General features: G+C 34.4%; 1 protein-coding gene across 2 annotated transcripts in view; it reads left to right on the top strand.

Annotated features, from left to right (window-relative positions):
* The window catches only part of KLHL4 (kelch like family member 4), a 156,745-nt gene extending 131,285 nt beyond the window's left edge, over nt 1-25,460 (top strand). Inside the window, exons 10-11 of one of the 2 annotated variants that reach the window (XM_012464484.3) lie at nt 19,773-19,944; nt 24,740-25,460. In XM_012464484.3, coding sequence (XP_012319907.2) covers nt 19,773-19,944; nt 24,740-24,802 — 235 coding nt within the window. In that variant the 3' untranslated portion in view covers nt 24,803-25,460. Of the gene's footprint in view, nt 1-19,772; nt 19,945-22,018; nt 24,632-24,739 lie in introns of those variants that run through there. The other variant, XM_012464479.3, reaches the window with a different exon arrangement.
* The last annotated feature ends 725 nt before the right edge of the window (nt 25,461-26,185 follow it).

Below are 26,185 nucleotides of genomic sequence, written 5' to 3'. Positions count from 1 at the left end.
CAATGAAACTCAGGAATACACTTAACCAAGGAGGTGAAAAACCTCTACAAGGAAAACTACAAAACACTACATAAGAAAGAAAACATAGATAACACAAACAAATGGAAACACATTCCATGCTAATGATTGGTGGAACCATTATTCTGATAATGACCATACTGCCAAAAGCAATCTACAAATTCAATGCATTTCCCTTTAAAATACCACCACCATTATTCACAGAACTAGAAAAAACAATTCTAAAATTAATATGAAACCAAAAAAGAGCCTACTTAGCCAAAGCAAGACTAAGCAGAAAGAACAAATCTGGAGGCATTACATTACCCGACTTCAAACTATACCATAAGGACATGCTCCCTAAAACAGAATGGTACTGGTATAAAACTAGGCATATAGATGAATGGAACAGAATAGAGAAACCAGAAATAAAGGCAAATACTTACAGTCAACTGATCTTTGACAAAGCAAAGAAAAACATAAAGTGAAGAAAGGGCACCGTATTCAACAAATGGTGCTGGGATAATTGGCAAGCTACATATAGAAGAGTGAAACTGTATCCTCATCTCTAATCCTATATAAAAATCAACTCAAGATGGATCAAATGCTTAAATCTAAAACCTGAAACCATAAAATTTCTAGATGATAACATTGGAAAAACTCTTCTAGACATTAGCTTAGGCAAAGACTTCATGACCCAGAACCCAAAAGCAAATACAACAAAAACAAAGACAATAGATGGGACTTAACTAAAATATTTCTGCACAGCAAAAGAAGTAATCAGCAGAGTAAAATGACAACCTACAGAGTAGGAAAAAATTTTCACAATCTATACATCTGACAAAGGAATGATATCCAGAATCTACAAGGAGCTCAAACAAATTAGCTAGAACAAAACAATTCCATTAAAACATGGGCTAAGGACATGAATAGATAACTCTCAAAAGAAGATATACATATGGCCAACAAACATTTTAAAAATGCTCAACATCACTAATGATCAGGGAAATGCAAATCAGAATCACAATGCAACACTACCTCAATCCTACAAGAATGGCCATAATCAAAAAATAGTAAATGTTGGCATGGATATGTTGAAATGGTAACACTTTTACACACACACATGTTTACAGCAGAACAATTTGCAATTGCAAAAATATGGAACCAGCCAAATGCCCATCAATTAACAATCAACAATTGATAAAGAAAATGTGATATATGGAATACTACTCATCTATGTTTTCTTTCTTATGTAGTGTTTTGTAGTTTTTCTTGTAGGGGTCTTTCACCTCCTTCATTAAGTGTATAAAAAGGATTGAAATAATGGCATTCACAGTAACATGGATGGAACTAGAGACCATTATTCTAAGAGAAGTAACTCAGAAATGGAAAACCAAACATTGTATGTTCTCACTCAGAAGTTGGAGCTAAGCTATGAGAATGCAAACTCATAAGAATGATACAATGGGCTTTGGGGACTGGGGGAAAAGTGTGGGAGTGGGGTGAGGGATAAAGTCTACACACTTGGTACTGTGTACACTGCTTAGGTGATGGGCACACCAAAATCTCAGAAATAACAACTAAAGAAGTTATTCACACAACTAACCACCACCTGTTAATCAAACACCAATTGAAATTTCAAAAATAGCGTAACAACAAAAAATAAGTTCATTGTTTGTAAAATCAAATGAAATTAATCTGTAAAGAGATGATGGCTTACCATCACAAAATATACAAAAAGAATTATTATACAGAAACTAATAATTAATAATTAGATAATTTGATTTATAATACAAGATGTTATAATAATTAAATTAATAATATAAGTATGTCTTTTATTAATATACAGAAATACTTATTGTGATGACTCTATTGCAATAAATATTTGTTTCCCAAAGTTAATTTTATTGAATAGGAGACATTCACTTTTATGAATAGTGTGTATCTTGGTTAAAATAAGTGTCATGACTTTGTAGTGATACCATTTACATTCCCTTTCAAGTCAGAAAAAGTGTATACATACACAAAATAGTTAAATACTGTTAACCTAAGACCAAGTGACAAATTTACAGTAAGGTGAGCAGAATTTAGGAAACAGACATAATCATGGAATGGCATCTTCAAGGAAAATTTACAGAATAGGTAGAATTTGTATTTTGCAGGCATAAAAATGTAGGAGAAAAAAATCACAACCAAAACCATTAAAGTAAAGAAGGAGAAAGCTTTGTATGCCAGCACAGACATTTTGTATGGAAGTATAATTTGGAAGAGCAACTCAAAACACAATTAAGGACTACATTGTTTGATGTCCCTTAATGCCAAGGTAGAAGTTTTGAGATTTTATCTTGTAGGCAGAGGAAAAATAAAACTGGGAAAAATTGGATTATCATAAAGCAACTTGAGAGAAACTGGTCAAACAATGACATAAAGGATAGAATTTAGGCAGAAGAGTCTAAAGAAAAAAAGATGAATTTTTTTTTTTTCTGAGAAACATACCGCTGACATGTAATTAATAATTAAAGGTAATAGTTTCTTATAGGGAATATCATATCTGTAGCACTTTAAAAAATTAGTTTTCAATGACTGGCTCTCTATTATTCAGTGTACACCTGGAATGCTTCTTCTAAAATCAGTTATTAAGAGATGCATCTTATTTTTTTAAGGTGATACAAACCATAAATATGATCAATCACTGCCTCAGATAATATATATTTGATTGTAATATACTATATTACTGTAATGTGCTATAGTCAAATATATGTGACACTGAAAAAACCACATTAGTTCTCTCTGTAGTTAACATAAGCAATAACCAGTCTCCTCTTAATAGTTCTAATTTTTTGTGGCAAATTATATATAACAGGAATTTTTTATTTTAACCATTTTTAAGCATGCAGTTTAGTGACATATACATACTGTTTTGCAAATATCACTACCAACCATCTCTACAACATTTTTCATCTGCTTAGATTCAAGCTCTATATTTATTAAACAATAACTCTACATTTTTACCTCTCCACCGCTACTGACAACCACCATTCTACTTTGTGTTTCTATGAATTCAACTATTCTAGTTACCTCATAAAAGTGGAATCATAAATAGTTCTCATTTTATGACTGGCATATCTCATTTAGCATAATTCTTCAAAGTTTATGTGTCAGAATTTCATTTGCTTTTTAAGGCTGAATATTATTACTATAGTAGTTACTTAAATATTCTGGAAATTAATTCCTTATCATGTGTATGATTTGCAAATACTCTCTCCTGTTTCATGGATTTCTTGGTCACTGTGTTGATGAAGTCTTTTGATGCACAAATGTTTTTAATTTTGATGAAGTTCAATTTATATATATTTTTCTTATTGATTGTTCTTTTGGTGTTTTATCCAAGAAATTATTATCAAATACAAGTTCATCAAGCTTTTCATTTATATTTTATTCCTAGAATTTTATAACTGTACCTCTTACCTTCAGGCCTTTGACCCATTAATTTATTTGTTCTTTATTGAGGAAAGATTCAACTTTATTCTTTTGCATGTAGATGTCCAGTTTTCCCATCAACATGTGTTGAAAAGACTTTCCTTTCCCCATCCAATGACTTCAGCAACATTGTCGAAGTTTTTTTGACCATATATGTAAGGGTTTATTTCTGAGCTCTGTACTGTGTTCCACTGGTCTTTATGTCTGTCTTTATGTCAGTACCTCACTTTGTTGATTAGTGTAGCTGTATATTAAGCTTCTTAATCAGGGAAGCAGTAAACCTCCAACTGTGTTCATTTTCTAAATTGTTTTTGCTACTTTGGGTCTCTTGAGATTCTGTATGGAGTTAGGATGAATTTCTTTATTTCTACCAAAATGCCATTGGGGTTTTGATAGAAATTGCATTGAATCTGTAGATCATATTGTGTACTGATTTTTTTAAAACGACAGGGTCTCCCTCTGTCACTGAGGCTGGAATGCAGTGGTGCTATAATGGTTCATTGCATGCTACCCAAGTTTATATAATTCTCCTACCTCAGCCTCCTGAGTAGCTGAGACTACAGGCATGCATCACCACACCTGGCAAAATTTTTTGTATTTTTGTAGAGACAAAGTTTTGCCATGTTGCCCAGGCTAGTCTCAAATGCCTGAGGTCAAGCAATCTCTCTGATTCAGCCTCCTAATGTGCTAGGATTATAGGCATGAGGCATCACATCCAACCGAGCGTATTGATATCTTAACAATATTAAGTCTTCTGATCCATAAGCAAAAGTTATCTTTCCATTTACTGATGTATTTCTTAATTTCTTCCTTTCCAATTTGCATGACTTATTTCTCTTTGTAGCCTAATTGCTCTGGTTTTAAATTTCTATTTGTTTAATGAAAGTGGTAGAAGTGGGCACCTTGTCCTGTTCCTGTTCTTACAGGAAATACTTTAAAAATTAAGTATGATTGTAGCTCTTGATTTTCCATATATGACCTTCATTATGGTGAGGTAGTTTTCTTTTATTCTTAGTTTGGTGAGTGTTTTTATTATAGAAGTATGATTGCTCTTGTCACATACTTTTATTCTGCATCAGTTGAGAGGATGATGTGATTCTTGTCCTTTGTTCTGTTAATGAGGTATTTCACATTGCTTGGTTTTTGTATGTAAAATTATTCTGCAGTCCATGACTAAATTCCATTCAATTATCATTATAATCCTTTAAATATATTATCAAAGTTGGTTTTCTAATATATCAAAGATTTTTGCATCAATATTTATTAGCGGTTTTGGTCAGTAGTTTTGTTGTAGTGTCTTTTTCTGACTTTATAGAATATAGAACGTATGTAGAGATCATAAAATGTAGAATTGATAGAAAGGGTTTAAAAGAATTACTTTCTCTTAATTTTCTGAAGCAATTGAGGAAAACTGTTGTTAATTATGCTTCAAATGTTAGGTAGAAATCACCAGTAACACCATCTGGTCCTAGGATTCTCTTTGTTGAGAGGTTTTTTATTTCAGTTATTTGGGTTTTCTCATTCAATCTTATTTAGAGTTTATCAATTTTGTTGATCATTTTACAGAACCAACTCTAGGTTTCATTGATTTTTCTCTATTGTTTGTCCGTTCTCTATATTATTTGTCTCTGTTCTAATCTCTATTATGTCCTCACTTCTGTTAGCTTTGGATTTTGCTCACTCTTGTTTGTCTAGTTTCTTAAGTGTAAAGTTTGGTTGTTGATTCGCAATCTTTCTTTCTTATAAGCATTTACAGCTATAAATTTTTTTCATAGGATGGTTTTCCTCTGAATTCCATCAGATTTCATATGCCATGTCATTATCTTCACTTGTCTTAAAATATTGGCTAATTTGCCTTGTGAATTCTTCTTTGGACAATTAATCATTTAAGAGCATTGTTTAATTCCACATATCTGTGGATTTTCCAGTTTTCCTTCAGCTGATTTCTACTTTATTTCCATTATGATCAGAAAAGATACCTTGCATGTTTTCAGTCTTTTTAAAATTTATTAGGACTTGTTTTGTGGCCTAACATATGGTCTATCCTGAATAATGTCCCATTGTTTACTTCAGATACATGTGTTCTGTTCTTGGGTGGATTATGTGTGTGTGTGTGTGTGTGTGTGTGTGTGTTGTGAAAATAGTATATGACAGTGTAGATAATTTGGAGATTATATACATATTTTTAAATATATATACTTTATATGCTTATTGACCTTATAGACCTGTCTGATGGTCTATCCATTATTGAAAGTAGGGAATTTTTGTCTGTAAGTCTACCTTGTCTAATATTAGTGTAACCACCACTGCTATTATTTGAGTATTTTTCCCATGGAATATATTTTTCATCCTTTCCCTTTTGACCTGTGTGTTCTTAGATCTAAAGGTCTTCTCCTGTAGACACCGTACAGTTAGATCCTGCATTTAACATTCATTTTTTCAAAGTATGCCTTTTGATTTGGGTGCTTTAATCCATTTGCGTTTAAAGTAACTAATAGGGGATAACTTATTAATACTGTATTTTTTTCTGTTGTCTTTCATAGCCTTCTTGTCACACATTTTCTCTCTTCCAGCATCCCTTTTGCTTTAGTTGATTTTTTAGTGAAAAGATTTTATTTCTTTCTCTATTCCTTTCATATATATGCAATATATACTAGTTTTGAAGTATCATGGAGATTACATATAACATTCTAAAAGTTTACTGATGTGTTTTAAACTGATATGAACTTAACTTTTATCACCTCAAAAAACTGTACTTTACCCTACCCAATACTTATGTAATTGATGTGACAAATTATTTCTTTATATTTTGTGTACTCACTAACATAGATTATAATTATTTTTATTCAATTATTTATAAATCTTGTAGGATAATTAAAAATGGAGTTATAAACCAAAACTAAAATTATGCTAGTTTTTGTATTTGTGCATATATTTATGTTTACCAGAGAACTTTATATATTCATATGACATTGAGTTGTTGTGTCAGATCCTTTTATTACAACTGGAAAGATTCCCTTTGTCATTTTTTGTGGAGGAGTTCTATCGGTAATAAACTCCTTTACCCGTTGTTTATATGGGGACATATAAACATTTTTGAAAGATAGTTTAGTCAGATATACAACTCTCTGCTGACTGTGCTTTTTTGATTGCTCATGTTTTCATTTTTATTACTTTTGCTACATATCAATGCTTTGTTTTTCTTTTAAATTTTCTTTTTATTTTATTTTAAGTTCCAGGATACATGTGCAGAATGTGTAGGTTTTTTACATAGGAAAATATGTGCCATGGTAGTTTGCTCCAACTGTCAACCCATCACCTAAATATTAACCCCAGCATGCATTCGCTGTTTTTCCTGATGCTCTCCCTCCGCTCTAACCCCCTGACAGGGCCTGACAGTGTGTCTTGTTTCTCTCCCTGTGTCCATGTGTTCTCATTGTTCAGCTCCCACTTATGAGTGAGAACATGCGGTATTAGGTTCTCTGTTCCTGCATTAGTTTGCTGAGGATATTTCACCACTTTATATTTCTTCCCACAGTCTTTTGCCTATTAAAAAATAGATTTATTGTAACTTTGCTTATGTTTCTTGTTGATGCTGGATATTAGGCCTTTGTCCAATGGATAGATTGCAAAAATTTTCTCCCATCCTGTAGGTTGTCTGTTTGCTCTGATGACAGTTACTTTTGCTGTCAAAAAACTCTTTAGTTTAATTAGATCTCATTTGTTTTTGCTCTTGTAGCAATTGCTTTTGGTGGTTTTATCATAAAATCTTTGCCCATGTCTGTGTCCTGAATGGAATTGCCTAGTTTTTTTCTAGGGTTTTTTATAGTTTTGGGTTATATGTTTAAGTCTTTAATCCATTGTATTTTCATGCTGCTGATAAAAACATACCCAAGACTGGGAAGAAAAAGAGGTTTAATGGACTCACAGTTTGACGTGGCTGGGGAGGCCTTATAACCATGGCAGAAGCAGAAAGGCACTTCTTATGTAGTGACAGCAAGAGAGAAATAGAGATCCAAGCAAAATGGGTTTCCCCTTATAAAACCATCAGATCTCATGAAACATATTCACTAGCAAGAGAACAGTATGGAGGAAACTGTCCCTGTGATTCGATTATCTCCCTGTGGGTTCCTCCCTCTGCCTGTTACCAGTTCCAATGCCACTTTCACAATTTCAAGTATCTTTTCAGCAGTGCCACACTCTATTGGTAACAATTTACTGTTTTGGTCCATTTTCATGCTGCTGATAAAGACATACCCAAGAATAGGAAGAAAAGGGGTTTAATGGACTCACAGTTCCACATGGCTGGGGAGGCCTTACAATCATGTCAGAAGGTGAAAGACACTTATTACATGATAGTAGCAAGAGAGATACAGAGAGCCAAGCAAAATGGTTTTTCCACTTATAAAATCATCAGATCTTGTGAAACTTGTTCACTATTATGAGAACAGTATGGGGAAAACTGCTCCCATGGTTCAGTTATCTCCCACGGGGTCTTTCCCACAACACATGGGAATCATGGGAGCTACAATTCAAGATGAGATTTGTGTGGGGACATAGCCACACCATGTCATCCATTTTCAGTTAATTTTTGTATAAGGTATAAGGAAGGGTCCAGTTTCAACTTTCTTCATATGGCTAGCCAGTTCTTCCAGCACCATTTATTAAATAAGAAATCCTTTCTCCATTGCTTGTTTTTATCAGCTTTGTCAACACTTCTCAAAAGAAGACATACATGAGGCCAACAAACGTGAATAAAAGCTCAACATCATTTATCGTTAGATAAATGCAAATCAAAATCACATTGAGATACCATCTCATGCCCATCAGAATGGCAATTTTTAGAAAGTCAAGAAACAACAGATACTGGTGAGGTTGTAAAGAAATAGGAATGCTTTTACACTCTTGGTGGGAATGTATATTAGTTCAGCCATTGTGGAAGACAGTATGGCAGTTCCTCGAACATTCAGAAGCAGAAATACCATTTGACCCAGCAATCTCATTACCAGGTATATACCCAAAGAATTATGTCATTCTATTACAAAGATATGTGCATGCGTATGTTCATTGCAGCACTATTCATAATAAAGGCATAGAATTAACCCAAATACCCATCAATGATAGACTGGATAAAGAAAATGTGGTACATATGCACCATGGGATACTATGCAGCCATGAAAAGGAATGAAATCATATCCTTTGCAGGGCCATATATGAAGTTGGAAGCCATCATCTTCTCAAACTACTACAGGAATAGAAAACCAAACACCGCATGTTCTCACTTATAAGTGGGAGCTGAACAATGAGAATACATGGACGCAGGGTGGGGAACAACACATACTGGGGCTTGTCGGGGGAGGATGGGGGTTAGGGAGAGCATCAGGAAGAATAGCTAATGCATGCTGGGCATAATACCTAGGTGATGGATTGATAGGTGCAACAAATCACCATGGCATAAGTTTACCTATGTGACAAACTTGCACACCCTGCATGTGAACCCTGGAACTTAGTAAAATACAATTAATTACAATTAAATTAAATTAAAAAAAATTGTGCTACATGGACCTATAGCACAGTAGAGAAGTCTGGGCTTTTAGTGTAGCCATCATCTGAATAGTATATATTGAACCCATTAAGTAATTTTTCGTTTCTCACCACCCTCTGCCCCACTATTCTAAGTCTCCAGTGTCTATTAGTCCATTTCCTATATTTGTGTGTATCCATTATTTAGCTCCCACTTTTAACTGAGAACATGTGATATTTGACTTCCTGTTTCTGAGTTATTTTGTTTAATATGATTGTTTAAGACATGATTTTTTTATGTCTGAGTAGTATTCCATGGTGTATGTATATGTGTGTGTGTATGTATGTGTGTGTGTGTGTGTATAATATTTTTAATCCAATCATCCATTGAAGGACATTTTGGTTGATTTCTTTTATTTGCTGTTGTGAATAGTGCTGCACTAAACCTATGAGTGCAGGTATCTTTTTGGTATAATGACATATGTTCCTTCAGGTAGATACATAGTAGTTGGATTGCTGCATCAAATGGTAGATCTATTTTTAGTTCTTTGAGAAATCTGCATACTGATTGCCATAAAGATTGTACTTATTTCCATTCCCACCAACAATGTGTAAATTTTCCCTTTTCTCTGCATCTTTGCCAACATCTGTTACTATTTGACTTTTTATTAATAGCCATTTTTACCAGTATAAAGTGGTATCTCATTGTGTTTTTAATTCACAGTTTTCTCACAATTAGTAATGTTGAGTATTTTTGCATATACTTTTTGGGCTTTTATATGTCTTTTTAAAAATTATCTCTTCATATTACTTGACCACTTTTAATGGGGTTATTTGAATTTTTCTTGTTGTGACTGAGATGTTTGCATTTCTTATAAATTCTGGATATTAGTCCTTTGCGATATACATACTTTGCAAATATTTTGTCCCATTCTGAAGGTTCTCTGTTCAGTCTATTTATTCTTTCCATGGCTGTGCAGAAGTTTTTTACCTAAGTCCTATTTGTATATTTGTGCTTTTGTTGCCTGTACTTTGGAGGTCTTGGTCAGGAACTTTTTGCCAAGGCCATTGTCCTGTGTGTTTCTTAGTTGATTTTCTGCCTCAATAATTTGCCTAGTGCTGTCAGCAGGATGCCGAATTCCCCCACTATTATTCCATTGCTGCCTAGCTCTTTTCTTATGTCAAGTAATATACACTTTATAAATCTGGGTGCCCCAGTGTTTGGTGCATATATATTTAGGATTGTTATATCTCTTTGTGGAATTGATTTCTTCATCATTATATAATGACATTCCTTGTCTTTTTAAACTGTTATTTATTTAAAGTCTGCTTGATCAGATTTACATTTATAACTACTCCTGCTTGCTTTTGTTTTCCATTTAAATTGAATACTTTTTCTACCCCATTAACTTAAGTCTCTTAAGTGTCTTTACCAATAAGGTGAGTTTCTCATAAGAAGTGTATGGTTGGATCATGTTTGTTTGTTTGTTTGTTTTAACCCATTTTGTCAATCTATTTCTTTTAATTGGAGTATTTTTTCCATGTAGAGTCATGGTAAATACTGATACATGAGGTCTTATTCCTGTCATAATATAATTGTTATGTAGCTACTTTTAAGCCTTACTTGTTTAATTGTTTTACAAGACTTTTGAGTTTTATACTTCAGATGTTTTTATTATGACAAGTATTGACCAAATTTTGTATCCATGTTTATAACTTTCTTGAGCATTTCTTGTAAGTTTGGTCTAGCAGTGACAGATTTTCTCAGTGTTTGATTGTCTGCAAAAGACTTTATTTCTTCTTCATTTATTAAGCTTATTCTGGCAGTATACACAAGTCAGGGTTTACAGCTTTTTTCCTTAAGTGGCTTGAAAATAAAATCCCAATGTCTTCTGACTTATAATGCTTCTGCTAAGAAGTCCACTGTTTGTCTGATGGAGTTTCCTTTATAGGTTACTATATGCTTATCTTTTGCTGAATTTAGGATTTTTTTCCTTCATGTTGAACTTAAGACAGTCTGATGAATATATGTCTTGGTGAGATTCTTCTCACAATGTTTCTCTGGAGTTTTTTTAGTTTATTGTATCCAGATATGTAGATCTCTTCCTGGACTAGGGAAGTTTTCCTTAATTATTTTCTCAAATAGTTTCCCAGAGTTTTGTTTTTTTTCTTCCCCTTCAGGAATGTCTATAATTTGTAGGTTGGGACATTTTACATAGTCCCATTCTTATCAAAAGCTTGGCTCATTTTTTAATTCTATTTTTTTTGTCTGACTAGATAAATTAAAAAGTCCTGTCTTCTAGCTCTGAGATTCTTTCTTCTTCTTGGTCTAGTCTATCATTGAAGATTTCATCTGTGTTTTGTAATTATTTCAATGAATTCTCCTTTTCAGAAGTTTCATTTTTTTTTTTAATCTATCTCTTTGGCAAATTTATCATTTATATCCTGGATTTATTTCCTGATTTCTTTGTATCATTTTTCACCTTTCTCTTGAATCCTGTTGAGCTTCTTTAAAAGCAATACTTTGAATTATCTGAAATTTTGTGAATTTTATTTTGGATAGGAACTATTGCTAAAGAGTTAGTGCAGTGCTTTGGGGTTATCATAGCACCCTGTTCTTTTATACTTCCAGAATTGTTGCATTGGTTCCTTCTCATTTGAAAAGAAAAATATCACATCTTCTTATTTGTTTTTATTGTACTTTAAGTTCTGGAATACATGTGTAGAACATGCTGGTTTGTTACATAGGTATACACATGCCTTGGTGGTTGGCTGCATCCATCACCCCATCATCAATATTAGGTATTTCTCCTAATACTATCCCTTCCCGAAGTCCCACCCCCGATAGTCCCTGGTGTGTAATATTCCCCTCCCTGTGCCTATGTGTTCTCATTGTTCAACTCCCACTTATGAGTGAGAAAATGTGGTATTTGTTTTTCTCTTCTTGTGTTAGTTTGCTGAGAATGATGGTTTCCAGCTTCATCCATGTCCCTGCAAAGGACATGAACTCATCCTTTTTTTATGGCTGCATAGTATTCCATGGTATATATGTACCACATTTCCTTTATCCAGTCTATCATTGATGGGCATTCAGGTTGGTTCCAAGTCTTTGCTATTGTGAACAGTGCTGCAATAAATGTGTGTGTGCATGTGTCTTTATAACAGAATGATTTATAATCCTTTGGGTATATACCCAGTAATGGGATTGCTGGGTCAAATGGTATTTCTATTTCTAGATCCTTGAGGAATCACCACATCTTCTTATTTTTAAATTTACTTTTATTTAGACTGAACTTTTTTCCCCTTAAGGATATGAATATAACTTACTTCGAATAGGATCATTTGGCTTTGGTTCTGAGTGTTTTTAGTGGCAGAGACTCGGTATGAATTTTTTTGTTACAGATCTCCTTAGTGCAGTTATATTCTCAAGTGCCAGTTGTCATAGCAATGTCCTAGGTATGTGAGAAGGCTCACTGCCCCCTTTGGAAATGGGGTGGCAGAGATCTCCAGAAGCTTATCTGCATTGGTGTCAATGGATTTTGTTTTGGGTTGTGCAGTTTAACCTACAAGCCAGTATGTGGCACTTGAAGAAGGTAAGAGCTAGTGGTGACAGTAGCAGATGGGTTTATGCTTTATGTTTGCTTATCAGGAGAAGGCCTCTGATGTCTCAGGCAGTGGGCATGTCTGTGGAACACCCAGTGGCCTGGGCTTTATCTTTAGCACCACGAGGAGGGTGAAGTTGGGCAGAGCTGGACCAGGTGGGCCCACCCTCAGATATCCCAATGGGGGGCACATGTAATAATATTGACAGAGATGGTGGAGGAGTGATATAGGTGCTGTATAATTTCCTTCATTATAAATAGCCTTAGTGTGGTGGCTTGCTCAAATGCCAGTTGTAGTATTAATGTACTGGGCAGATGAGCAGGTTCAGGGCCTCCTAAGCAGTTGGGGTGGTGTGGGCAATGATGGTAGCAGAGGTTTCACAAAGCATATTTCCTTCCTGAGCACTGTACAGTTATGTCAGCAGTTGTTGCAATGAGCTGTACAGGTTGACCTCCTGGCCAGTTGAAGGCACTTGCAGGTGACAGGCAGCTGAGGCGGTGGTAGTAAGGTCTATGCTTGATCTTTACTAACAAGGAGAAGTATTTGAATGTTCCAGGGAATGTTCTGGGCTGTGAAACTCCCAGAGGTTCTGATCCCATGCTTTTCCTATGAGGTGAGTAATGGGGTAAAATATTCATGGGGCTGCATCAGGCATGTTCATACTCAGGCTCCTCAACAGCAGTTGCAAGAGCTAGCCCTGATGGGTGATGAAAAGCAGTTATGAGGCCACTGGGGCAATACTAGAAGGAGTGGAAAAACCTCTGGCATTCCAAAGAGCCAGCATGGGAAATGAGGAGTGGCTTGGGCTCTATAATTTAGCAGGTGGCAGTGGGACCTGCCTTGCTTCCTGGGTCACCACCCTGCAAAGCTCCATCCTGAAGCCTGCTACTGACAGCAAACTGAAACAAATAGCCAAGTAACAAGCAGAACATCTCAGATTGCAAAACTGTCCCAAGCTGCAGACTTTCCTGACTGGGACAAAAACCGGGGCTCCCAGACGATACCCTTCCTAGTCTGGTCTTGCAAAGGGGAGGTCACTCACCTCCTGCATACACACTTCAATCCCATACCACTCTCACCTCTCAGTTCTGGCCATGGGGGCTCCTCTCCTGTTTGCGACTAGATCACAAATCTCAGTCTGGAGACTTGCCCCGCTAGTGACTGCTGCCCATGTGGCTTACAGATTTCAGTAGACTCTTATGTGTTAGTATATGAATTGGCCACTTTCTATTGGAGCCAGGGTCTGGAACGCATGCAACACTTGCTGCTGCTACCCCTTCTCAAGGTCTCCTCACTGCTCCCAACATCAGATCCAGTGATTGGTAGGGTCAAGGAGCTCCTCCATGGCCTAGATTGCCTAGCTTCCCAGTGGGAATGTGTACTGTGGAGAAACTTTCTCCACTTATCATGCACTGGGGACTCACTCTCAATTTTCCACTGAACCCACAGCACAGGCTGCTGCCACCAAATTCATCAAAGCATCTGGAGTTTCTTTTGCTTTTATGTTAATCATCTGTGTGCCTTCTTGGATAAAAGTTTACAGTGTGAATCTCTACACATTATTTTGCTACTTCCTCGTAGGTGAGGCATGCCAGCAAAGCTTCTATTTTGCCCTCTTTTTAAAAAATGTCTCTAAGGCTTTTCCGAGAAATTCACTAGTCATCTCATTGAGAATCCTTTTATGTGACAAGTTGCTTTACTCTTCCTGCTTACAATATTCTCTTTATCTCTGACTTTTGACAGTTTATAATATGTCTTGATTTGGTTTTTCAGCTATTATTTTTTTTCAAGTATTTCTGCTCGTTTCTCTTTCTTTTTCTTCTGAGATTTTTGAAATGTATATATTGGTCCACTGGATGTTATCCCATAGTCCTTTAGACTATATTCATTTTTCTTTATTCTTTTTGCTTCTCACATGTGATAATTTAGATGACCCATCTTTAAGTTCACTTATTCTTACTTCTGTTTCTTGAGTCTCCCATCCCATTGAATTCCTCTACTGAATTTTTAAATTGTCATTTTATTTTTCAGCTCCAGAATGTTTATGTTTCTTTCTTATACATATATAATTTTTTTACTTTTTCCCAATATTTCTGTTTTTCTTTTGGCTTTAGCATAAGACAGCTATTTTATTGTCTAGTAAGTCAGATCTTTATGTTTTTACAGGACGAGTATCTGGAGATTTATTTTGTTATTTTAAAATCAACTTAGGTTTTTTTTTTTCTGTTTCTTTGTATGCCTTTTGATCTTTTGCTGAAAATTGGGCAGTTGAAGAAAAAACACTTTCCCAGTCTTTGAAGATTAGCTTCATGCATTAGACAGTCACACATTAGCAGGTCATATTCTGTGCCTGGGATCAGCTCAGCATGAAGGTTTGAGGTATTCTTGGGTATTTCCAGGCATACTTGCTTTCTCTCTCTCTGTCTGTCTCTCCTTTCTCTCTCTCTCTCTCTCTCTCTCTCTCTCTGTGTGTGTGTGTGTGTGTGTGTGTGTGTGTGTGAGAGAGAGAGAGAGTATTTGATTCCCCAAATACATGGCCCAAATTCATTACCCAAACCACGTTTCCTTTTAGAAAAACCCAAAGAATACAGTAGACTTAAAGTGTGTTTAAACAACATTGCATGTAAAAAATTTTTAAAAAGACAGATTCTACTTTAAATTGCCTAGATAATTTATTGATGCCTTCTGTAGACTACAAAAAGTTATAGACAGCACACAACTCATAAAAGTTTAGGCCAGGTGTGGTGGCTTACACCTGTAATCCTAGCACTTGGAAGGCTAAGGTAGGCAGATCACAAGGTCAGGAGTTCAAGACCAGCCTGGCCAACAAAGTGAAATACCGTCTCTACTAAAAATAGAAAAAAACTAGCTAGGTGTGGTGGCATGCAGCTACTTGGGTGGCTGAGACAGGAGAATTGCTTCAACCCAGGAGGCAGAGGTTGCAGTGAGCCAAGACCACACCATTGCACTTCAACCTGGGTGTAAGAGTGAGACTCTATCGCAAAAAAAAAAAAGTTTGGTACAAGCCTAACTACCAGAGAATGTACCCAGATTTTTTTTTTTAAATCCGTAATTGTATTCAACAAAGGTAAGTGCAGTTTTTATTTTAAGGAATGGCACCTAAGCATTCAATACTATTCATATGCCTGTAAAAGTATTTATGGTTGTACAGCTAAAAGCCATATACCTATAACCTCTTTATAAAATGCTTGATAGTTGGCAAGACTAAATCATACCTAAAATAAACATATAATATCTGGAATTATTATATTTGAGAAAACATTACTTGATCAAAAGTGCTCACAAATTCGTATAAAAATAATTAGGTATGTTAAGATTTCATTGACACTTCAAACTACATTGGAGCTGGGCATGATGGGTCATGCCTATAATCTCAGCAATCTGGGAAGCTGAAGCAGGCAGATCACTTGAGGCCAGGAGATTGAGACCAGCCTGGCCAACATGATGAAATCCCATCTCTAAGGAAGTACAGAAATGAGTTGGGCATGATTGTGCCTACCTGTGATCCCAGATACTGGTGAGGCTGAAGCACAACAATCACTTGAGCTTGGGAGGCGGAGGTTATGGTGAGCTGAGATCACACAACTGCACTCCAGACTGGGCAACAGTATAAGGCTCTGTCTTAAAAAACTGCATTGGAGTGGTAAACTCATGGGAGGGAGAGGTCAAGGGGGAAAAAAGATTGATATGGAAAATCCACGTTGTTTTTTACAGAAATATTAAAAGCTGTCTAAAGGATTTTATCCAAAATAACACAGAACTGTACAGAGATATCTAGTAAATAAGAAGCTGTGAAGGTTCGTTGCTCTGAAAATCACATCTGATTTCACAAAAAATTTATCTGTCAAGAAGTAAATATATAATCAGAGATACAAATAATTCTCTGTCTTATAATGGCAATTTTCTTGTAATAAATCCTAGTAAGATTTTTTCATTATATATATTATAGCCTGTGCTTTCTTGTTTCTATTGCTGTTTGGAAGCTTTTTGTTGAGGCTTTGTGGTATAACTTGTGTTTCATCAGTTTGACTCCAGTATCTAAATGTATGAAACTATACAAGTTGATTTTATCACAAAAAAGTGTACATCTCCTAACAAAAAAAATGTGGAATACATACAACTATTTTAATAAAATAATCATATTCTTTCTATTATTATAATGCCAACATTTTCTTAGCTTCGCTCTAAGAACCCTTGAAATTGTGGAATTCTGTGTTAAAACTTGAAACAAATAAATTGGGCTGCATATTTTAGCACCATAGAGTGCTCACAGTAGAACTAGCCTTATTATGGTTTAAAATGTCTGTATCAATTTTAATAGGTATTTACATAAACCACTAAAAATATAAATGTAATATAATCTGTGGCACAGACTACAAAATTAAATATTTACATGCATATCCTATAAGTAAATGTTTAACCTGATTTTCTGACATAATTACACTCCCAAATTTACTGATTTTTTAAAATCTTATGCTCTTAAAATTTTTTTAAAAAGAGAAAAATGGGAACTTTACACATACTAAACAAATGCATAGTATAGTAGTTAAACACATCTGATTAGCTGTCAGACAGATCTGAATTCAAATTCTAAATCTACTATTTATTAATTATGTGACTTTGGCCCAGTTACTTTACATATCTAAACATCAGTTTCCTCATGTGTAAAATGGGAATAATAATAGTATCAACCGCATAGGGTACAAGATAAAAAGTGGTAATGCACTTAGCACATTGCTTGCCATATGTTAGGTACTCAATAGGAGTCAGTTGCAAGTATCGTGTTTTTTTTTTTTTTCAGTATTATTGCTATAATCCAGTATTATTGTTATTACTAACATTATCACCTATTATTACCCTACTGTTGTCATTTTCCTTGAAAATGCATTGAGAAAAGGACTAGTGCTAAAACATAATTTTCAAAAAGTCAAAATCTTGGCTTTCATACAAATATAAAATGACACATTTTATATATGTAACAAAATATCACATGTACCCCATAAATCTGTACAAATATTATATATCAATAAAAAATTTGAAAAATATAAAACGAACACATGTTAAACATTTTATGTGATTCATGGATGAAGAAAACAATTATAAGATGTTAAAAAAGGTTCAAAAGAGTATTTAAATAAAAGGTACTTAGACAACTATGAATGCTGAAATAATTTATCAATAGATACAAAACAAGTTGAAATCATATAGAACAAAAAAAGGTAATCTTTGGGAGTCATTATTTCTACATTTTGGAAATCAATTCTATTTCTATCAGGCAAAATGAATTTGTAATGTTATATAAAAAATCACAAGAAAACTCAGTTTTTTACAACTTAACTTCCGCACATGCAGAGTTGTAAAATAGTGTTGTCAGTAGAAAGTCAATTAAAGATGCACCCTCTATAGAATCAGATAATCCTCATGTCCATGTCTCGAACAATTTTCCTGATGCTATTTTTTTTTTTGTATGTGCTAAAACACTTTTGGCTTACCCAATTACTTATGATGATAATTTAAATTAAAGGTTTTTAAAACCATCACATCAGTTGGGTCAGGGATCACTATTACTATAAGGTTAATGAGAAAATTGGGGCAAATAAATCAAGGAAATGATTCCTAATTACTCTAAGTGAGAAAATAAGACCATGACTCATTCTCTTGACTTCAGGCTCAATTTAATCTCCACGAGAATATATATCCTCCCATTCAAAGTAAGGGGAGACAGGAAAGCAAAAGAGAAACAAGGAAGAGAAGCAATGATATTTTAATTTTAATATGTGGTGGCTACCTTTGTCTTTAATAACTGCTTCTATGTATCTTCACAGATGATAACCATATTACCAATTAGTTTTTTCTTCAAAAGACTCAACATTCCCCAAACTCCTCTTCTTAATCAAGCAGTATCCAGATAATAATGTTATCCAGATTTTGAGCACTAGTTACCAAGCCCATGCAAAAAAATCTTTGGTCTATGAGTTCTGGTTGATGATTCATATATATGTGTACCCTGACTGTCAGCTGACTGAAGCATCAATTAACAATAGCTATTGTTTTGAAGATTTGGCTTAGACAGAGCATGTAGTTATGGATTTTCTGGTTCTGAGTTTTACTATAACATCTGAATTTAAAGTGATATGCCATATGATACACAATGATATAGAATTTAGGTTGTCTGAATTAATGCTGATTTCAGATAGTATTTTTAAAATCCTAGGTGTGAGACCAAAGTCAGATGGAAGCTGAAATCAGATATTTAGAATATCATTAAAGAGATACAAACAGTGGTTAGAGGGGGTAATACAAATATAAGTAGATCAGTAGAAAGTGATAAATGAAAATCTCTTGTAAAACAAATATTTTTCATTAGGCTTTTATAAATAGGCCAATATAAAGTCAGGGAGCATTTTTTGTATAATTGTGAATTTTCTTCATTGTTCACCTTTTAGATTTTAGTGTTATGTATTTTTTAAAATAAGCTTCAAAGATTAGGAAAGAATTTCTAGAAAACATCTTAATATTACTTACAGAATTATTTTTCATTTTGCTTACTAAAGTGGTTTTGTCATAAGGAGTTAATTTCAGACTAAAATGGAAAACAATAAACCTTGACTCCATGGAGATAAATAAGAACTCTCAGCAAGGAAAAACACAGGATAAGTCTATAACCATTCTATCTTCAAATAGTTTAAAACCAAAGTACTACATTTCATAAAGCAAAAATAAAAAGGCAATTATATTCAGGTTTACTTTAAAATATGAGTTCTCATATAAAAAGGATCAGGCATCTTATGTATAACTTGGACATGTAAATAATAAAAGAAAAATAAAAGCTCTTCAATCAGAATACTCAATGAGAGGAGACATTTTTTGTATAATGCCAGGATCACAATATGTGAAATTTCCTCCAAGTTTATCTGAGTTCGGATTAATGAAGCGCATGGTATCTTGGAAAACAAAATGTTTTCAATATGCTTTGAGAGACACCTAGTGGCTGAAGAAAATTTTGTCATGTACATATCCATAATACATTTGTATAAAGTGTTTTTAATTCTCTGTTTCAGAGAGGTATACATTTTGAGAATGTCTGTTATTTTCAATTGTAACTCTATTAGACTTTTTCTCCAAATTTTCTTTCTAAATTTCTTAAGGTATGATCCAAAAAGTGATTCATGGTCAACCGTGGCACCTCTGCGTGTTCCCCGAGATGCTGTTGCTGTGTGCCCCCTTGGAGAAAAACTATATGTGGTTGGAGGATATGATGGACATACTTATTTGAACACAGTTGAGTCATATGATGCACAGAGAGATGAATGGAAAGAGGTATTCAAATAAAAATATTCAAATAACCGTATTTCAGGTTTTAGAAAGAAGATTTTAAAATATATTTTTGAAATTAATTGTATTCTCTTCTTTAGGTCCCAACAAGATCTTTTAGTGAAAATTATAGTGTGTACTCTATCTATACCTTAGAGAGTTATTAGTTGGTATAGTTAATTATTAGCAGGACCCATCAATACTTACATAAAAGGGGAAAGAGCATTCTCTTGACTTCGTGAAAGCATTCCCTTTAAAGAAAATCAAGTCCAATAAAACACTTCAGTAATAAATAAATAAAGCACTTTACCATGGCCAACTTTGTTGGGGTACCACTTGCATGGGTTTGTCCTGCAGACTCTGACTTAATGATGGATAAATAAATTTACTCACACCAGAATACAGTGAATGAGCAGGCTGGGGTGTCCAGGCCACTAACAGACACTTGAGGAGAGTGCTGTAAAGAGATAACAGCTGCTGGCCCCAAAGCACTGGTCTCTGGCCTTTATTCAGCACACATTAAATGACAAAGCTTTGAGTTAACACCACTAGAGTGAAGAGATTAAATGACAGTTTCCAAGGCCTGAAGCAAACACCATTAGTGGGTAATATCCCTGGTCGACCTTCCCCCAAGAGAGTCATCTGGAATGATTAAAGGTTAGTTTATAGGACCACATGAGTAAACAAGTTATTCAGATAAATTCCGCTACATTTCCTAGCTATTTACTTTTCTCATTAACTAAAGGTAAAGGGGATAAGGCTGCCTTCAGCCAAAACTTCTGCCAAAACTATGCAGACTTCTCAGACTTCCAAGAAGGTTTGTGACTATATTTTATAATTTTCTCTAATAATTTTCCTTTAATATTTTTGCCACCTCCATAACTGAACTCCCACACAACTTTTTATGTGTATGTTGTAACCTGAGAACAAAAGGGTAACATCCTCTTCCACAAACATCTGCCCTTTTCATTGGCTGGCACCCAGGAGAAAAGCCTTCAATCTTTACCATATAGTGACTGTGTAGACTACAATACTCGTAAATTCATCAGTCAATCAATAATTTAGTAAACGCTAAAGGACCAGAATTAAAACCTCTCAAAAGTGCTGGGTATCTAATAGAATGAATTTCAAGGAGAACACAAAAAATAATATTGAAATGGCATCTTCAATATGTTAAAGGCAAATTTGACTCTTTCGACTGTTTTGCCAGTGATAGCCCTAGATTTATTCCAAAATATTTAATAATACTTTGTAAATTAAATGATGAGTTAACAAAAAACATAAAGTATGGTTAACTCTTTACCATCTCTACAAACAGGCAAACCTTGTGTTTAGTACCTAACTTTATCTTCCCTTCTACTGATTTCATGCTACTCTGTATTCTACAGGGTACAGCTGGCTATTGCTCTAAATAAATTGGTGCTAATATAAGGACAGCTGATAATAAGTTTTTAATCTCTCTCCTCCAATAATCTGACTCATCAAGACTCAGAAACCCTCAAATGTTACAATGTAGGTAGCTCCTATTTTATCAACACTTAGGACCGACCAGAAATGGAAGAAAAAAAAATATCATGCAAGGGGTTAAGTCAAATACAATCAATAATCAATATGTTTGACCAGCTTGTGGGATTTACTTTTCTGAAGATGGTAGACAAGTAGTTAAGAGTCCTAGATTATATTTCTGGCTGTGTCACTGTTTCATTGTGTGATCCTGGAAAGAGTGAAAGAGAACTAACAGATAGTGGGATTGTTATCACTAAGAGCAAATTGTCATTCATTATCTCACTCAACCATCACAAAAGCCTTGAAGGGTTAGTATAATTAGCTGTAATTTTTCAAGTGAGAATATTATCAGAGAGATGAAACTTACTTAAGATCACCTGATCCTCAAACTCAAGTTTTTACCATTCTAAAGGCTGTGTTCTTTCCACCACACTACACTGTTATCCGGGCTGCAGTTTATCTCATCTTTAGACAAGGTGATGTTAGGACTTCTTCAACTATATTGAATATAATATTCTATATTAGACTAAAATCAGAGTTCCAACAATGTTTTGTTTCTTGTTTTGTGTTTTAGGAAGTTCCTGTTAACATTGGAAGAGCTGGTGCATGTGTTGTAGTGGTGAAGCTACCCTAAAGCTATCTTTATCAAATGGAATGAAACTGAGTAATTTCAAGAAACTGAGTAGGACAAGGGGAGAAAGAAATACATGTTCTTTCTCCTGTGATTAATAATCAGACTGGAAAATTGTTGTATCATTTTAATATGTAGTTATAATTGCTTTCATTTGTGAAGCCAAAATGTTTTTAAACATGAATTACATATGATTATTAAGTGTATGTGTTATCGCACCTGATAATATAAAAGGAAATCCAGTAGTCTAGATTTAGCCCCATTACTACAAAATGCTAAAATATTTAATGAAAATTGATGATGGCCACAGTGTGCAAGTTGTAAAAGCATTAATACATTTCAAGGTAAGAGCCTTAGAAGTTAAAAACATTTTCAGTTTTTTTAAAAAATATACTATTATTATCTGGAACCTAGAAATATAAGAGGTAACATCTAAAGCTTAAAATAAAAAGTCTGATTTTCAGTAAGGCATTATTCTCCTATTCAAATAATATCCCAAAGAGCTAAACAATTCTCACCTTTACCAAGAGCAAAGCTCTTACTGTGGTTGAGGCTAAAAAATAATATGGCTCATTAACATAATTTGTTATGCTGATTACGATATGTCAAAATTTTTACAGGTTTACTCATCTGCCAGAGCACACATATAAATTTGATATTTCTTAACATATTGTCTTGTTAAATTTGTTACCAGTAAAATGATATTATAATTTCATATACACAGCCTATACAATGAAATAATGAATATTTATCATATTGATACAAACTGTGACCTCAGCTTCAGAGTATCAGGGCCTCACTTGTATAGAATGTAATGTTCTCCTCAAACATTTATGCAAACTCTGTAAACACATATCATTAAGTTAAACAAGTTTTCAAAAACAGAACGATTTTTAAAGTATGTAAAATTGAGGATGTTATTCAGTGTTAACACATGGAAACACCAAAATATTCAATAAGCCTGGTCAATTCTATAGATATATTTTATGTACCACACATGCTTTTCTGTTATTGTTATATTATCCAGTAGAAAATGTTAGGATTTGTGTGCTATACCAAAAAAAAAAAGTCTTTAAATTTAAAAATAACAAAAATGCCTAGTTGAATAGTATTTTATGTGTAATTCTTCCATTTATTCTATTTAATTATACAACTAATATGAAATATTTAAAAAACCTTTATGAAAGTAACTTTTCAAGTAAATGCACAATTTTAGAATTTCTACAGTAAGTCCTTTTAAATAACTTTGTATTGCAGATTGTGAAATCAAATAAAATCTGGAGAAATGCTTAGAAAATATACTACTAGCTTTTAAGTTTTAAGAAAGAACAATGTAAGTTGTACGAAGATATTTGTACTTTGACAAATTGAATTTAAATAGACTTTATTTCCTCTCATTATAGTGTGGCTTTAGAATATATCAAGTACAACCTGAATAGACTTTTTGATTTTACATTTTCTATATCGCTAAAACACTTAAATACAAAAATAAAATTCCACTCCTCTATTTCTTCTTACACCTGCCATTGTCTCTAATTCTAAATAGAGAGCTATAGATTTCTTCAATTCTAGAGGTGAAGATAAAGACATAGGCTGTGAAATATACATACAGGGCTGTTAGGTCTTTCGAATTCACACCTTATTGAAATCAATGTAGAAGTAGAGTTACCTAAACCTTTATTGCTGATGCACAGCTTGGCCTGTTAAGTTAAATGGGGGTATCAACCAGTGGAAAAGATCAAAGGACCTATTGCAGCCTAGCTTGCCAATCCTCCAGTAAAAACTAGGTGCTACCAATAGGCAGATTTTGTCTAGAGTCATGCCTGGACAAGAAAGTGAAAGTTGAATACTCTCTTCTCAATGGCGTAGCTGGACTTGCTTCAGTTTGATTAAGTATTGACTTGTAGAAGAGACATGTATGTTTCCCAGGGCTACCACTTCATAGCTGCATTTAAAATTTGTGTTCAAGCCAATATGGCTGCTATGGTTTGAATATTTTTTCCCTCCAAAATTCATGTTGAAACTTAATTCCTAATGTAGCAGTATTGAGAGGTAGGGCCTTTAAGAGGTGATTGGGCCATAAGGGCTGTCCCAACCTGAATGGATCAATCCATTCATGGATTAATGTATTACTGGTGACCTTATATGAAAAGGAAGGAAGAGTGACCTAAGCTGGCATGCTCAGGGAGCATCATATGCCCCCTGGCCATGTAATGCTGCTGTGTGTTACCTTGGGACTTACCTGACATCCCTTACCAACAAGGCTGTTCCAGATATGGCCTCTCAACCTCAGACGTCTCAGCCTGCCTAACTCTAAGAAATAAATTATTTTTTCTTTATAAATTACCCAGTTTCCAGTGTTCTGTTTTAAGCCTCAGACAATGAACTAAGACAATGCCCTAGATGAGCTGCCAAAATCTGATCAAATGTGAGCCATCAGAATAGAGACCGGCAGAGGCCCAGGGCAAAAGGGAGGTATTTATATATTCTTTCAAGAGTATAAGGCTCACACATTTACTATACTGAGATTGGAAAGACAACGTTGCTTCTTGGTTTTTTTCTATAATCACTATGATCATGTTCAGGATTCCCTACTCTGCAACTCTCAGCATGCATCATGATGATTCTCCAATACTATCAGCTACCTTCCCTCTATTTCCACAGGGCATGCAAGAACTTCTACAAAACTTTACCATGCAGAAGCTGAAGGAGACTCTGGGGCACTAACTTAAGATCCTTCCTCTGCACAACAATGCAGTCTATCAATCTGACACAGGTTTGGCTGTTGCCCCTTTTTGATATGGAGGGAACACTGAACGGGAGTTTCCTTATGGAGTTCCAAATGCAATATAGATACTAACCCCTCTGATTCTGGATTTTGTTTCAAGTTCTCTAACAAGACTCTTACCTTGAGATCTTAGACTAGGTAAAGAAAAAAAAAGGCCATTGGATGTCCTCAACTGTCCCCATTCTATGTCCACTTTCTCCCAATCACATCACCTGAGGTAGAAGGGACAGATTTTTCAGTTGCTATTTCTCTTTGCATTGAACTTTCTTTACATCCTGTCCACATTGCAGAAGACACTTAAGTCCTAACCTAAATGATGGAAGGAGTATCTCCCATCTTGTCTGTGGAATATACCACATGATCTACCATAAGTTGCAAGCATGGATTTCCATATTTCAAAGAAATGTTTTGAAAATGTTTGTAAAATTTCAAATATCTCACCACAATAAATTATGGGTAAGGTGATAATATGTTTAATTAGCTTGATTTAATCATCCCACAATGTATACATATGCCAAAATGCTATATTGTACTGCATAAATATATATAATTATGATTTATGAATTACAGTAACATTAATAAAAATGTTAAAGCTTTTTTCTCTCTTGACAATGCTTGTTTTTCAAGATTATGGCCTGCTACAGACTAGGAAAAAGTCCTGTTCATGGTGCTAAAAGTTTAGTATTGACACTCTCTTTTTTTCTGTCATAATCCTAATCCCCTCCCTTAACACACACACAGAAACACACACACACACACACACACATACAGCCAGCATATATAAACAATGAGGGAAATGGGTACATATGGCTAAATATGGGGAAGATTATAAATGGGTAAATATTAAAAAATAAAAGCACATTAATATCTTTCAGATATTGGCCCCTTGACAGAAACATATATTAAAGATCTACTGTGTTTAGTACCCTAGTTATACATACTAATTAAAACTAAGTTTATGAAATTTGTACCAAATCCAAGCCTATAAAATTGGGATTATATTTTAAGTAATGGAGAATCAGAATTAAATGACCTTACCTATACAAAAGCCACCTCAGTTTGCCAAATTTACATTTCATCTAAGGCCATGGAGACCTTCATTTAAATAGCTCTGTTTCATATGTTAAATTCAGTTTACAGCTGAGTGGTTTTAAAAGCTTAACTGGATCAGAACTAATTATATTCTACCAGAATGGGAACACATGAATTCTGGCCATCAAATCACAGCTAATCTTATTTTAAAACAAACCAAGAAAGATAATATCAGATGGAGATCTTTGAAAGCCATATCTTCACAAATCCATTTAGACTTCTTTCAATTT

The sequence above is a fragment of the Aotus nancymaae genome, unplaced genomic scaffold (genome assembly GCF_030222135.1).
Source record: "Aotus nancymaae isolate 86718 unplaced genomic scaffold, 86718_ANA_hifiasm-v0.15.2.pri h1tg000004l, whole genome shotgun sequence".
In the NCBI taxonomy this organism is placed as follows: domain Eukaryota; kingdom Metazoa; phylum Chordata; class Mammalia; order Primates; family Aotidae; genus Aotus; species Aotus nancymaae.
Note: the sequence above shows the minus strand (reverse complement) of the source record. Positions and strands in the feature narration are given on the sequence as shown.